The sequence below is a fragment of the Rhinolophus sinicus genome, linkage group LG05 (assembly GCF_036562045.2).
Source record: "Rhinolophus sinicus isolate RSC01 linkage group LG05, ASM3656204v1, whole genome shotgun sequence".
NCBI classification, from domain to species: domain Eukaryota; kingdom Metazoa; phylum Chordata; class Mammalia; order Chiroptera; family Rhinolophidae; genus Rhinolophus; species Rhinolophus sinicus.
In genome coordinates, this window is record NC_133755.1 from 165,321,377 (window position 1) to 165,334,850 (window position 13,474).

The following is a 13,474-nucleotide window of genomic DNA, read 5'->3' on the forward strand; positions in this document are numbered from 1 at the left end:
TTTAACTTTTATTTATTTTAAGTGTGTTTTTCCAGGACCCATCAGCTCCACGTCAAGTACTTGTTTCAGTCTAGTTGTGGAGGGTGCAACTCACACTGGCCCAAGCAGGGATCAAACCGGCAACCCTGGTGTTACCAGCATTTCGCTCTAACCAACTGAGCTAACCGGCCACCCCAGCTGTATTTTGCTTTTTTATCCAATCTGCCCATCTCTGGCCTTTCACTGGGGGTGGTTAGACTACTTACAGTTAATGTGATTATTATGTGTTAGGTAGAAATCGAACACTTGCTTTTTGTTTTCTATTTGTTCCATCTATTCTGCATTCTCTTTTTCTGCCTTCTTTTGGATCCATTGAGTATTTTAATGATTCATTTTCTTCCCTTCTTCGCTGGTATGTTAGTTATAACTCTGTTTTGTCATTTTAATTGCTTTTGGGTTTCTAGTATACCTCATTAACTTATTACAGTCTGCTTTCAAGGGCTGTTATACGAGTATAGTCAGTTGAAGTTTTATCAAAGCTCATTGCTGTATTGTTAATTAATTTTTTATTTCTTTCTGTGCGTGATTCTGGCTAGTTTTATTGCTCTGCCTTCAAGCTCACTAATCTTTCCTTCTGCATGTCTAATCTGCCATTAATTCGACTAGTGTATTTTTAATCTCAGACACTGTATCTTTTATCTACAGAAGTTCATTTAGGTCTTTTTCATATTTTCTATGTCTCAACTTTTTGAACATATGAATTCAGTTGTAATAACTGTTTTAATATCCTTACCTACTAATCCTAACATTTTTGTCAGTTCTGATTGGTTGTTTTTCTCTGTATTATGTATTGAATTTTCCTACTCTTTAACATGCCTGGTAATTTTTGAGCGGATGCCATAGATTGTGTATTATACCTTGTTGGGTGCTGAATATTTTTGTTTTTCCGTAAGTATTCTTGAACTTTGTTCTGTTAAATTATTTGAAAAGTTTTATCCTGCTGAGGCAAAACTCTTCCAACCACATTACCCAGTGAATTATGAGGCTTTTCCTGTCTGGCTAGTGGGAATAGGTATTATTTATGGCCTGTGTGAGCTAAAGTTACTGCTCCCTCCAATCTTTTTAGGTGTTTTTGCTCCAGCTCCAGGTAGTTTTCTCACATGCATGCACTGAGAAATCTCTGTGACTACTCGGAGCAGATCTCCTGGGATCTCTCTCTCTGTCTCTGTCTCTCTTTCTCTCTCTTTCCTATGAATTTTAATCACCTTCGTCTCCCTGGACATTTATCTTCATCTCCTTAACTCAGGGAATCTCCCTGGTTTCTTCTTTCCCGTAGCATGTGCTGGAAACTCTCTCAAAGCAATAAGCTGGGACGAACAGGGCTCACCCTGTGTGTTTTCCATCTGTGCCTCCATAGTTACTACCACATTCATGTGTGTATGTAGTATCACATACAGTATTTCAATTCATTAGCACTAAATATAATCATAAATATTCATTAAAGACAGTTTCATTACATTAGACTTATATGTTGGTATTTTATTATATGGAGAGTTTTAAAATTACTGACTCATAATAACCATACGTTACCAAAAAAAGGGTTCTTGTATCATCCCAGAAAGGAATTCAAAGATGAATCCAATGAGTCATGAGAACAAAGCCAAGCAAGCAGTGGATTTATTGAAGTAAAGAAAAAGAGTACACTCCCCAAAATAATGGGAGTGCGCTGGCCAGGAGGAGGGCAACTGCACCAAAGAACAAAGAGGCTTAGGGTTGTATTTGAATGAGAGCATGAGCTATTCAAGTTTTAGGGGTGGTGTCACAGGTATTCCCAGGGTGGGTCCCTGCTGTCCTCGCTGACCACTCCTTCCAGTTGGGAGGTGGGATTCCCTTGTTTTTACTTGGCCCCTGTGGGAACTTTCATGGCGACACAGGGGTGGAGAATTTTCCCGGCCTGGAATGCTAATGTTATTGTAATCTGTTACCTTTAGCTGTAGCTGCACCTTTTCTTAAGAATGACCTCATCTCCTCCTTCCTTTGTCTCACCCTTTTCTCCCCACACACTGCTCTTTCTGCCTAATTCTTTCTGCCTACAGTAACAGGACCAGGCTGAATCCAAAGAGAACCACACTGAGACACATTATAATTAAACTGTCAAAAGTTAAAGACAGAGAGAATCTTAAAAGCAGTAAGCGAAAACAACATATTACACAAAAATAGAACAAATAATTCCAAAATGTGTATGAAACCACAAAAGACCTCAAACAGCTAAAGAAATCTTGAGATAGAACAAAGCTGGAGGCATCACATGTCCTGATTTCAAACTATTTCACACAACTGTAGTAATCAAAACATACGGTATTGGCATAAAAACAGACACATACATCAATGGAACAGAACAGAGAGCAGAGAAATATACATATGCATCTATGATCAAATAATTTAGAACAAAGCCAAGAATATACAATGAGGAAAAGATAGTCTCTGCAATAACTGGTGCTGGGAAAACTGGACAGCCACATGCAAAACAATGAAACTGAAGCTCTATATTACACCATGCCCCAAAATCAACTCTAAATGGGTTAAATACTTGAACATAAAATCTGAAATCATAAACTCCTAGAAGAAAACACAGGGGGTAATCTTCCTATTGGTCTTCACAATAATTTTTTGGATTTGACACCAAAAGCAAAAACAACAAAAGAAAAAACAAACAAGTGGGACTACATCGAACTAAAAAATTTTAGCACTTCAAAGAAAACCATCAACAAAACATAAAGACAACCTATAGAATGGGAGAAAATATTTGCAAATTCTGTATCTGATAGGGGGTGAATATCCAAAATATAGGAAGAACTCATACAACTCAATTGTAAAACAAACAAACAATCAAAAAAACAAAACAACAACAAAAAACCAATCCGATTAAAAAATGGGCAGAGGAACTGAACAGACATTTCCTAATGTTGACATAAGAAACGTCCAAACCTGTAGAGAATTTTAATGAGTTTATTAGAGCCCAGTAGGCTGTGGTGAAGTAGGCTGTGTCCTGGTATTACTCTGACATTCCAAGGGTATGTTATTTTAGATGCAAAAAAGACAACAGACAGGCTCACTTAAGGTCAAGATTGACCTGCCAAGGAAGTGACAGGCCAAGGTTGTGACAACCTGCCGTGACCTGCTTTTAGTTAGGAATTTTTATGTCCAGACCATCTTATATAGTTAATTTCAGTCTCTGAGTTTGTAGGACTCACCATGCTGACGTCCCCTGAGTTTGTCAGGTTTAGCCTGTGGCCCCTTTTTCATTCACATTTAAGAAGATGTACAAATGCCCAACAGGTACCTGAAAAGGTGCTCTCAACATCGCTAATCATCATGGAAATACAAACAAAACTTCAGTGAGTTATCACCTCACACCTGTTAGAATGGCCATCATCAAAAAGACAAGTGATAATAGGTGTTGGCCATGAATGTGGAGAAAAGGGAACCCTTGTGCACTGTTGGTGGGAATGTAAATTGCTGCAGTCACTATGGAAAACAGTATGATGTACCTCAAAAAATTAAAACTAGAACTACCTTATGACCCAAAAGTTCTACTTGTGGGTAGTTATTTATCTGAAGAAAATGAAAATAGTAACTTGAAAAGATATATGCTCTTCCATGTTCATTGCAGCATTATTCACTATAGCTAAGATATGGAAACAACCTAAATGTCCATATAATATATACACATTATATGTATATACATATATACGTATACAAATTATACGTATATATTATATATACGTATATTATATATATATATCATGCTTCCCCGAAAATAAGACCGGATCTTATATTAATTTTTGAGATCGAATATATGGTGATGGAAGGAGAACTGACTCTGGGTGATGAACACACAATGGGATTTATAGATGATGTAATACAGAATTGTACACCTGAAATCTATGTAATTTTACTAACAATTGTCACCCCAATAAATTTAATTAAAAAAAAAAAAAAAAATTTTTGCTCCATGACACATTAGGGCTATGTTCAGGGGGTGTCATCCTGAAAAATCATGCTAGGGCTTATTTTCCAGTTAGCTCTTATTTTTGGGAAAACACGGTATATATATATCAGAGTAATTTTAATATAGTTTTTTCCTTTCCTAAAACATGTATACATTTTTTGGCACTCTCTCTATATATAACAGGGGTGCCAAAAAAATGTACACAAATGGACACTTTGGTCAATGTTGCCCAAGAACTAGTTTGTCGTAATCAGAAGTGTCTGGACGCTGATGGTAACCACTTTGAGAACCTCTTGTAATTGCAGAAGTCAAACGTGACTTGTATTCATCTTTTGTTATCAGTATATACTATTTTAATAGATTTTTTCTTTCTTAAAATGTGTATACATTTTTTTGGGATATATATATATATATATATATATATATATATATATATATATATATATATATTCAGCCATGAGAAAAAAGCAAATCCTACCATTTGCAACAACATGGATGGAATCTGAGGACATTATGCTAAGTGAAATAAAGAGAATAATATAGCTAATAAATGAAGAAGCTAAATAAGGGAGGTGATGGATATGTTAATTAGATGGTGGGAATCTTTTCACAGTGTATACATATATCATTGCACACTTTACACATTTTAAACATCTTACAATTTTATTTGTCAAGTATACCTCAATAAAGCTGAAGAAAACAATCCAAGGATTGATGATTCAAGATGAATGTATATTTAAAAGAAAAAGCCCGAGAGAGAAAGACAAATACTGCATGGTATCACTTATATATGGACTTGAAAGAAAAAGTCAAACTCATAGAAACAGTTGAAAACTGACTGCCAGGAGGTGGGGTGGGGGAAATAAGAAGAGGTTGGTAAAAACATACAAGTGTTCAGCTATGAGATGAATAAGGTCTGAGGATCTAATGTAAACATACTGACTAGAGTTAACACTGTATAATATAATTGAAATTTGCTAATAGAGCAAAGCTTAAATGTTCTCACACACAAAAGAAGCTAAATAAGGGAGGTGATGGATCTGTTAATTAGATGGTGGGAATCTTTTCACAGTGTATACATATATCATTGCACACTTTACACATTTTAAACATCTTACAATTTTATTTGTCAAGTATACCTCAATAAAGCTGAAAAAAACAATCCAAGGATTAATGATTCGAGATGAATGTATATTTAAAAGAAAAAGTCATACTATGATGAGGATCATTCAAATGAGTATCTGTTATCCTCAAAATAAAGAGAATAATATAGCTAATAAATGAAATACAAAAAACCCCAATGCACTTTTCTATTTAAAACACTAAAGATTTTTCATTTTACTTCATCAAAACAACATCAAATCAATGTTTATTTTAATATTATTAATTTTATATTTTTAATGTGTACATTGGTTTGGATTTTATATTCTGTAGCCATAGACATTTATACCACATCTATGTAAATAACTGTATATACATTATATTCAGGTAACATTAGAGTAGAAATAATTTGTCAATACTGGGTGCCATATATTCTTTTTCCTGAAGAGGGGTCCGTTCATTACCGAAGTTGGAGAGATGATGTACTAGGACCATGAAAGAAATAAGGTGTGAATAAATTATGTCCCCCACTGAAATTTGCATTGTAATCAATTCTGATTTGCAGGAGCATTTGTTTTGTAAAGGTTTCCTTGCGACTAGGGATGTATTGTTGTGGCAAAAGTTCCTGTTTCATAACTCACCTTTGCGCATCACCAACTTATAGAAAATAATTTAAAGAAATCAGCTGGAGTGGCCTGCTTTCAACATCCAGAGCTAATGATGCAAGGCCGTGTCAGGCAAAGATTCCTCCTCACGCTCAGGGGACACAAGCAAAGAGCTGCGAAAGGAGAGGAACATCTGTCAGCTTCTCGAAGTTCTCAACAACATCATCATCCCAAAGGCAGGTATGCTCAAGGAAAGACTTTGTTGAATGTGTGCATTGAATGTGTGAGTTCACTGCTCAGATTGCAATCTGTTTTCACGGTTACCTTTAGTAAGTTCATCTTAAAGAACGTAGTCATCATTTGAAACATGCTTGTTTTTTGTGGTACCAATATTGTATTTTTAAGTTTTCTTTAGGGTCACGGAGGGAGGCTGGCTGTGGTCCACAAACTCACAGAAATTATAAACTGTATTTAACGAAGAAATCCATCCCTTTGAAAAGTGTGTTAAAAGGAAAAGGAAGACAGATAAAGAAAAGACATGGAGCTGCAGCAAGGGGATGAAATGGATGAAGAAGAGGAAAATGAGAAGAAAATCGTGTCTCAGCCCCAAAGTAAGGCTTTTGGGAGTAGAAATATATAGTTTCTAAACAGATAGCACAAATCATATGGATGTAAAACTGTTTAGCCTATTTGTGAAAATTACACTTGCTGAGAACTAAATTAATGATTCAAATTCAAAACCAATATTTAAAGGCTTATGACTAAACTATTATCTGTGAAGGGCACGGCTTATGGGTTACCTTCTGTTGATGCTTTTGTTTCACTTTTATCAGTTCCGCAGGACAGGGCCATGGTGCAAAAATGAGTTTACGAGAAGTGAGTATTGAGTAACAGTCTCATCTTAAAATACTTTTGCAACTTGTTATGCAAAATCACAGTTGCAGAAAAATTGGTTTCCCTTAAGAGCTATTAAGCAGATCAATTCTACTATCTCTAGATCAGGTTGTTTTAGCCCAATTTCTTTTACAGAAAGTAATCTATTTGTATGCATAAATTACCCAGTACACGCTAAACTTCAGGCCAGTATATGCCAATATGTAAGAGGAAAGTTTTCACTTAATTGCCATTTGGGTTAAAATAAGAATGCAACAGTATCATTAAAGGAATTTTAGGCAGGAAAAAAATTAAATACCAAAATCATACAATTTTCACCACTTGATTTCTACCCCTCCTTGGATACCATGCACAGAAAAATAAGCTTATTGAACAACAAAAAAATTGTTTTTCTATGAGAGTTATGTGTTGCATTCTTTTTTCTTTTAGAGTAATTTTTCTAAGCTTAACTAGATTTTGACATTGCTCTTTGAGTGTAGGTAACAGGATAGAAGAAATCATTTGCTTTGAAAAGTTCTTATTTTTTGGTTCTTCTGTGGTCTTTGATGTTGTTCTTGGAATCTTTATTGGTGTTTAAGAACTTGGGCTTTTGTGTCAGACACTAGGATTTGAATCCAGGGTCCTTTGCTTGCTGGGGTTGGGGGAGTGGACAGGAAGAATTTCCTCCTCTGTCATATGGGGCTGAATTATGAACACCTCATACATTTCTGACGAGAATTAAATGAAATAATATATGAAAACGTGAAAACAGTGCTTAGTACATTATAACCAAACAATAAGTATTGGTTATCTTTAATATTGGTATTAGCTTTCTGGGGTTTATATTTCTTAATGATCTGATGTTTGCTAATAATTGTACATTTAAATCTTGAGCTTCAAGGGTGTCTTAGTTCATTTGGGCTATGCTGTAACAAAAATATCTAACTGAGCATCTTATAATCTACAGAAATTTACTTCTCACAGTTCTAGAGGTTGGGAAGACCAAGATGAAGGCACTGGCCGACTCCGTGGGGTGGGGGGGGGCCCACTTCCTGGTCATTGGCCGTCTTCTCACTGCCCTCACAGCTCAGAAGGGGGGAGGGAGCTGTCTAGGGTCTCTTTTACAGAGACACTCATCCCATTCTTCAGGGCTCCACCCTCATTACTTAATCACCCCTGAGGCGCCACTTCCTAATATCATCACACCAGGGAACAGGTTTTCAAACGTAAATTTGAGGGGGCACAATCTTGCAGTCTACAGCAAAGGGTTAGAAACTGTTCTCCGGTAAGCTGTGTGGATTGAGTAATGATGGCTTGTGTGCAGTACTGAGGTACAGATTTCCTCACACATTTAGAGGAAATTTAAATATTATTAGATATTAAACTATTTAAACCCTTAAAAGTTAACCTATATACTTTATAGAGTCTTAGTTTTATATCTCCAAAGATTACATGTTATGTCGAGAAGCTATATGCAAGAAGATTTGCCTGTGAATTTGAGAATATTTTTTCTAGCCCGAGTATACCTGAAAAAAATTTATATCAGATGACATATAACATGAATTCTTCATACAGCCAACTAGAGGATTGAATTCAGGAGATGATATTATCATCAAGGAACACTTTTGTAAAGACTGTAGGTATAAAATTTTCAGAACAGGATTTGGACACTGCTTTACCTACTAATTAAGGATACTGTATCAGTTAGGATCTCAACCTAAAACTGATGGCACATTCAAATTAGAACAACTCAAGGAAGGTTTATAAATAAGGGTACTATTATAAAGATGCAAGCAGGGTGGGAACCATAAGGCTGGCCTGGCATACCCCAGGCCTAAGACTCATGAGTGGGGAGAGGTATTTGGAACCAGGAAGGAGAAGAATCGTGTAGAACAGACCACCTTAAAGAAGAGGGACACAGACAGGCTTTCTGTTTGGAATAAATGCCTTGACCTCATCCCCTGCTTTTGCTCTCCTGCTCGAGTTCCCTATTGGTCAAGCCTGGAAGAAGTCTAAAGGCCTAGGAGCCTGTTTGCAACCTCCCAGGGTTGAGAGTAGGATGGAGCAAAACAGAAAGTGGATCTAAAGAGGCAAACAGAAGAGATCTGCACATATGCTGGCAGTATAAAAATCTAGAACTTAAATTTTCTGGTTATGACAATTACTGGTGGCAACTGTTTATAAAACAGAGTTGTAGCTTTATAAACATGCACCAGACAAGCTCCAAATAGGAATTAAGTTTTAAGTTACTGCTCAAACAATAGCTTGAAATCCATGTTCTGTAAAAAAGAAAAATCCTTTAAAACTGTATTAGTGCTAGATACATATTCCTATATTTCATTTCACCTGGGTGTCACCCTCTAAAAATGCTATCTCAGTGCCCTGAGCTCCCCCAAGTTCAGATCAGTGCTTGCTTTGGTCATTCACTCACTCACTCTCTCACCATTCCACAAACATTTCCCGAGAGCCTCCAGTGGCCTAGGTATTTTGCTAAGCTTTGGGTAAAAAGTAGTAAGTGAAATAGACATCATTTTCCCTGTGAATCTGGGACTATTTTTTGAAACTTATGGTTTGGTAGATAAGTATTTTGAATGATGTAGAGAAACATATAAATATTAGGTTGGTGCAAAAGTAATTGCGGTTTTAAGTTAAAAATAATCGCAAAAACTGCAATTACTTTTGCACCAACCTAATAGTTCAGTAAGTTTGTGTTTTTCCCCCCCATGTTTCTCACTGCCTCTTTGATCAGATTTTTATTCAAAATGAGCTGTCCAAAGTGATTTAACCTTTATGGAACTAACAAATTTCAGTGTATGCTTTTCTTCTGTGCCTGTTTTCTTTTCTCTGGTCTTTCTTTCTAAGCTGCTGGTTTCTTGGTAGCTGCAGGCTTTTTCCCCACCAGAGGCTTCTTCTGCTTCCTAATGCCACCAGCCTTTCTTTCTTCCCCACCACAGGCTTCTCGCCTGGAAATCCCTTCTCCTGTGGTTTGGCTTCTAGCGTTGCTGCTGCTTTATTCCCTGGAGCTGTGGTTCTCGCCCCGGTGAAGAATGGTGTTTGCATGTGGGTTTAGTTTCAACATGATTCTCAGGTTTTTCAGTGGATTTTTCTTCAGGACTGCGATGAATCTTCTTTTGTGCTGCTCGGAAGCCTCTGTGGGTCTCTGGGCTTTTCAAGACTCTGCTCAGGTCTGTATTGAGCATCTTGTGTGTGGGAAGGTTGTAGTTACTCACGAGGGGAGGCAGCGTTACGCCAAGCACCACACACACCATCTAACTTGTGGAAAGCGCTGTCAGTCCAAATGCAGAAACGGCCCACATGTCCACCAGGAGCAAGTTTCCAAGTGTTCAGTTTGCTTATGTTAAGCACAGTCGTTCCAGGGATGCTTCTGAAGGCTCTGATAATGCCGTTGTCCTCATTATAGATGATGCAAGGTCCCCTGTGCTGGATACAATGGCGGTTTCTCATTTTGCCCTTGTCAGCTCTCATTTGCTGAGAGGTATAGACCTTTCCGCTATCATCCCAGGCCTTAAGTTTCTTAAGAAGCAAAATGGCCTCCTTGGTGTTCCTGTAGCCTCCAACTTTACCTTCAACCACCAAAGAAGTTCAGGAACTTCTTCAGTACGATGACTTTAGACACGACCAGCGCTGGTAAGGCCAAAGTAGCCAAAGCAGAGCAGACGGCATATCGCTTCTGTGTTGTGTTCACTCTGCGGTGCCAATGGTTCCATGTTGTGGTTGGTGCAAACAATACACATTGCCAAAAGCACCCTGGCCAGAATGATGAGTCCCAACGCCTGAACTTGGGGAATTTGAGCCACACCTCTGCCTGTACCCCCCTACCCCCCAGCACTGGTTTGTTGATCTGCTGATTCACTGACAGCATAGGGCTCTCTATTGTTTTTACAGAAATTGGTGTGAACAAAGTCCACACTAGCTGGTCAAACGGGAGTCTTGAACACAGCAGGCAAGGTGACATTTTTGCCAGATGATTCCCCCTTTGCGGAGTATACTGCTATCAGTGGATGAGCACACACCATGGCGGGGAGAGGAGATAGCCACGCTCCTCTCATCCCGGTGGCTCCCACAGGAAAAGAAGTCTGTGTCCTAGAGGTAATCACCAAGAGCAGCAGAACCACACAATCACTACAGGGGGCAAATACAATATTTAAACATAAAAATCTGAGAACTCACAGAGCAGCCATTTTTGTGCTAAAGAGCCACAGAGTTTCTAGGCAGCATATTTCCTCTCTCCTAAAAGAAGGATCTTTGTCTTAAATTTTAAGCTGTCCGCTTCTGGAAAAGCTTAGCAAAATATGATTTGTGAGACAAAGCAGAGGTGCCTCTCAGGATCTAGAAAGTGCTGTCCAATGTAGTAACAAAAGAACTGTCTGCAATAATGGAAATGTCCCATTCTGCACTGTCCACCATATTGGCACTAATAACCATTAGTTATGGTGGCTGTTACACACTTGCAATGTCACTGAGACTGAGGAACTGCATTGCAAATTTTGTTTAATTTTAATTAATTTAAATTTAAATAGCCACCTGTGGCTACAGTAAGAAGCAGTGCAGATCTAGGACAAGATGTGTGAGGTGGGGCTTGCTGAGTACAACTTCATTCATTTAACCTCATTTCCCTTTTCGAGAGGGTTAATAGCAGCTATTCATTTCCTCATACAACAACATCATGTGCCCAGCAGGGTGTCAAATAGAGAGGAAATCAAAGACAGGTTATATGAAAATAACAAGTGTTAGCAAGGAGGTGGAGAAATTGGAACCCTTGCGCATTGCTGGTATGGATATAAAATCGTGCAGCCGCTGTGGAAACAGTATGATGACACCACAAAAAATTATGTATATGCGATTATGATATGATCCAGCAATTCCACTTCTGGGTATATACTCCAGAAAAATAAAAGCAGAGACTGAAAGAGGATTATTTTTCAGCCTTAAAAATGAAGGAGATTTTGATATATACTATAACATGGGTAAACCTTGAAGCCATTATACTGAGTGGAATAAGCCAGTTACAAAAGGACAAATATTGTATGATACCACTTGTATGAGTTATCTAGAGTAGTCAAATTCAAAAAGTCAGAAAGTAGAACCGTGGTTGCCAGGGGCTGGAGAAAGGAGGAATGGGGAGTTAGTGTTAAATGGGAACAGAGTTGTCAGATGAAAAAGTTCTGGAAATGACGGTGATGGTGCAAAACAATGTACTTAATGCAACTGAACTGTACACTTTAGAATAGTTACAGTGGTAAATTTTATGTCACATATATTTTATCACAATAAAGAAAAAAATAGGTTAAATACACATCCTCAAGGAGTTCACAAACCAGCATGGAAAAGAGAAATGGTGGGTGGTGATTACTGTGCTGTGTGGGGATATAAAATGACTGTTTAGCTGAGCGCTATGGGGGTGTTGCACCTGAGGGGTTGACTGGGCTAGACGACCTCCCAACCCTGAGATTCAATGGGTTTGTGAGCCCTTCAGAATTGGGAAGGCAGCAGTATACCAGATGATGTATACAGGGGACATGTCTTTACGTGGCGGCCATGCCCATCTCCAAATGCTTGCCCTACTTTATCTGGACTTTACCGTAACCTCCTCATCGGTCCTCATGGCTCAGACTGGAGGTGAAAGCCAATGTCTCCAGAAAAATGTATAAAATATGGAACTTACCTGGGAGGTTAGCCAAAGTTGGGCAGATCAATTGCAGAGAACCCAGGTTAGTCTAGATCTTGTCATTATCAATGTCTGTATCCTTTCATAATCCAAGTCTCCAAGATCCCATTCTCTGATAACTAACCTGTATTTTTCCAGTTGAATCTCTAACCCCTCAACTGCAACAATTTCTCAGAGCCCTGGAACCTCCAATCCATTTACCTAACACCTTTACTTGGCCTCAACACCATCATGCGTGTCCTCTCTTCTTTCCTTACTTGATTCAGAGGCCATGGTCCTTCATTATATCCATTCCCTTGCATAGAATCCGAACACTCTTGTCCCTCTCTCCTCCAGCATATTCACCGGCAACTCCAAACTCTGGTTCTATCTGGACCCCCACCTAGTTTGATTTGCACCCAAGTAGGCAAAGGAGGCTGGTGAGAACATACAACTAACTGTACAGACTGGCCTCCCTTTATAGTCATGATCCCTGAATTCAAATGAACCCTTAGTACTACCCAAAAATTTGACTATCTTTTCAAAATCCATTTAATCTCTCATTGTTCTCTTGATGCTGTTTCATACTTTCTCCTCTCCTCTCAAACTTCCTCTCTACTTCTCACTCTCAGCTGGTGACCTTGCTTCTTTACTAATAACCCGTGTCCCTGCCTCTACATTCACCAGCGTCTGTGCCCAGACATTGTGCCTCCCCTCCTGTTACAAGGGAAGAAGTCTATTTTCTATGTACCCCAACTTTCTATTTGTACATTGGATCTCATCCCTGCTCATCTACTCAAGAACATTACACCAGCCATTATTCCTTTTCTCTCCCTCCTCATCACTTTTTCTTCCCTCTTTGGCAGTCCCATAAGCAAATAAATATGTACATCTTCTAATTTAAAAAAAATCTCTCCCTTGACCATACCTTTCCTTTCAGCTATGGCCCCATTTTTCTGTCTCTATTTACTCTTTTTTTTCTCTCTCTGGGCCCACTCCAAATAGTCTGTGATCACCACACAATACCAAAACTCTCCTTATCAAGTTTGCCATTGACTTCTACATGACCAAGACCATTGCTTAACTTTCAGTCCGAATTTTATCCATTTTAGAAGCATTTGATAAAGTTGCTCATTCTTGAAATATTTTTCATCTGTCTTTTGGAACACCATTCTTTGTTAGTTTACCTCCTATCTCTGATTATTCCTTCTCATTCTCCTTTCTTGATTCTCCATC

The 13,474-nt window shown here is 38.3% G+C and overlaps 1 protein-coding gene across 3 annotated transcripts in view; it reads left to right on the forward strand.

Annotated features, from left to right (window-relative positions):
• Positions 1–13,474, forward strand: part of STX11 (syntaxin 11) — a 69,573-nt gene that overhangs the window by 17,316 nt on the left and 38,783 nt on the right. Inside the window, exons 2-3 of one of the 3 annotated variants that reach the window (XM_019744502.2) lie at positions 5,658–5,937; positions 6,103–6,308. In XM_019744502.2, the coding sequence (XP_019600061.1) occupies positions 6,236–6,308 (73 nt within the window). In that variant the 5' untranslated portion in view covers positions 5,658–5,937; positions 6,103–6,235. The remainder of the gene's footprint in view (positions 1–5,657; positions 5,938–6,102; positions 6,309–13,474) is intronic. The other 2 variants (XM_074333682.1, XM_019744503.2) reach the window with 2 other exon arrangements.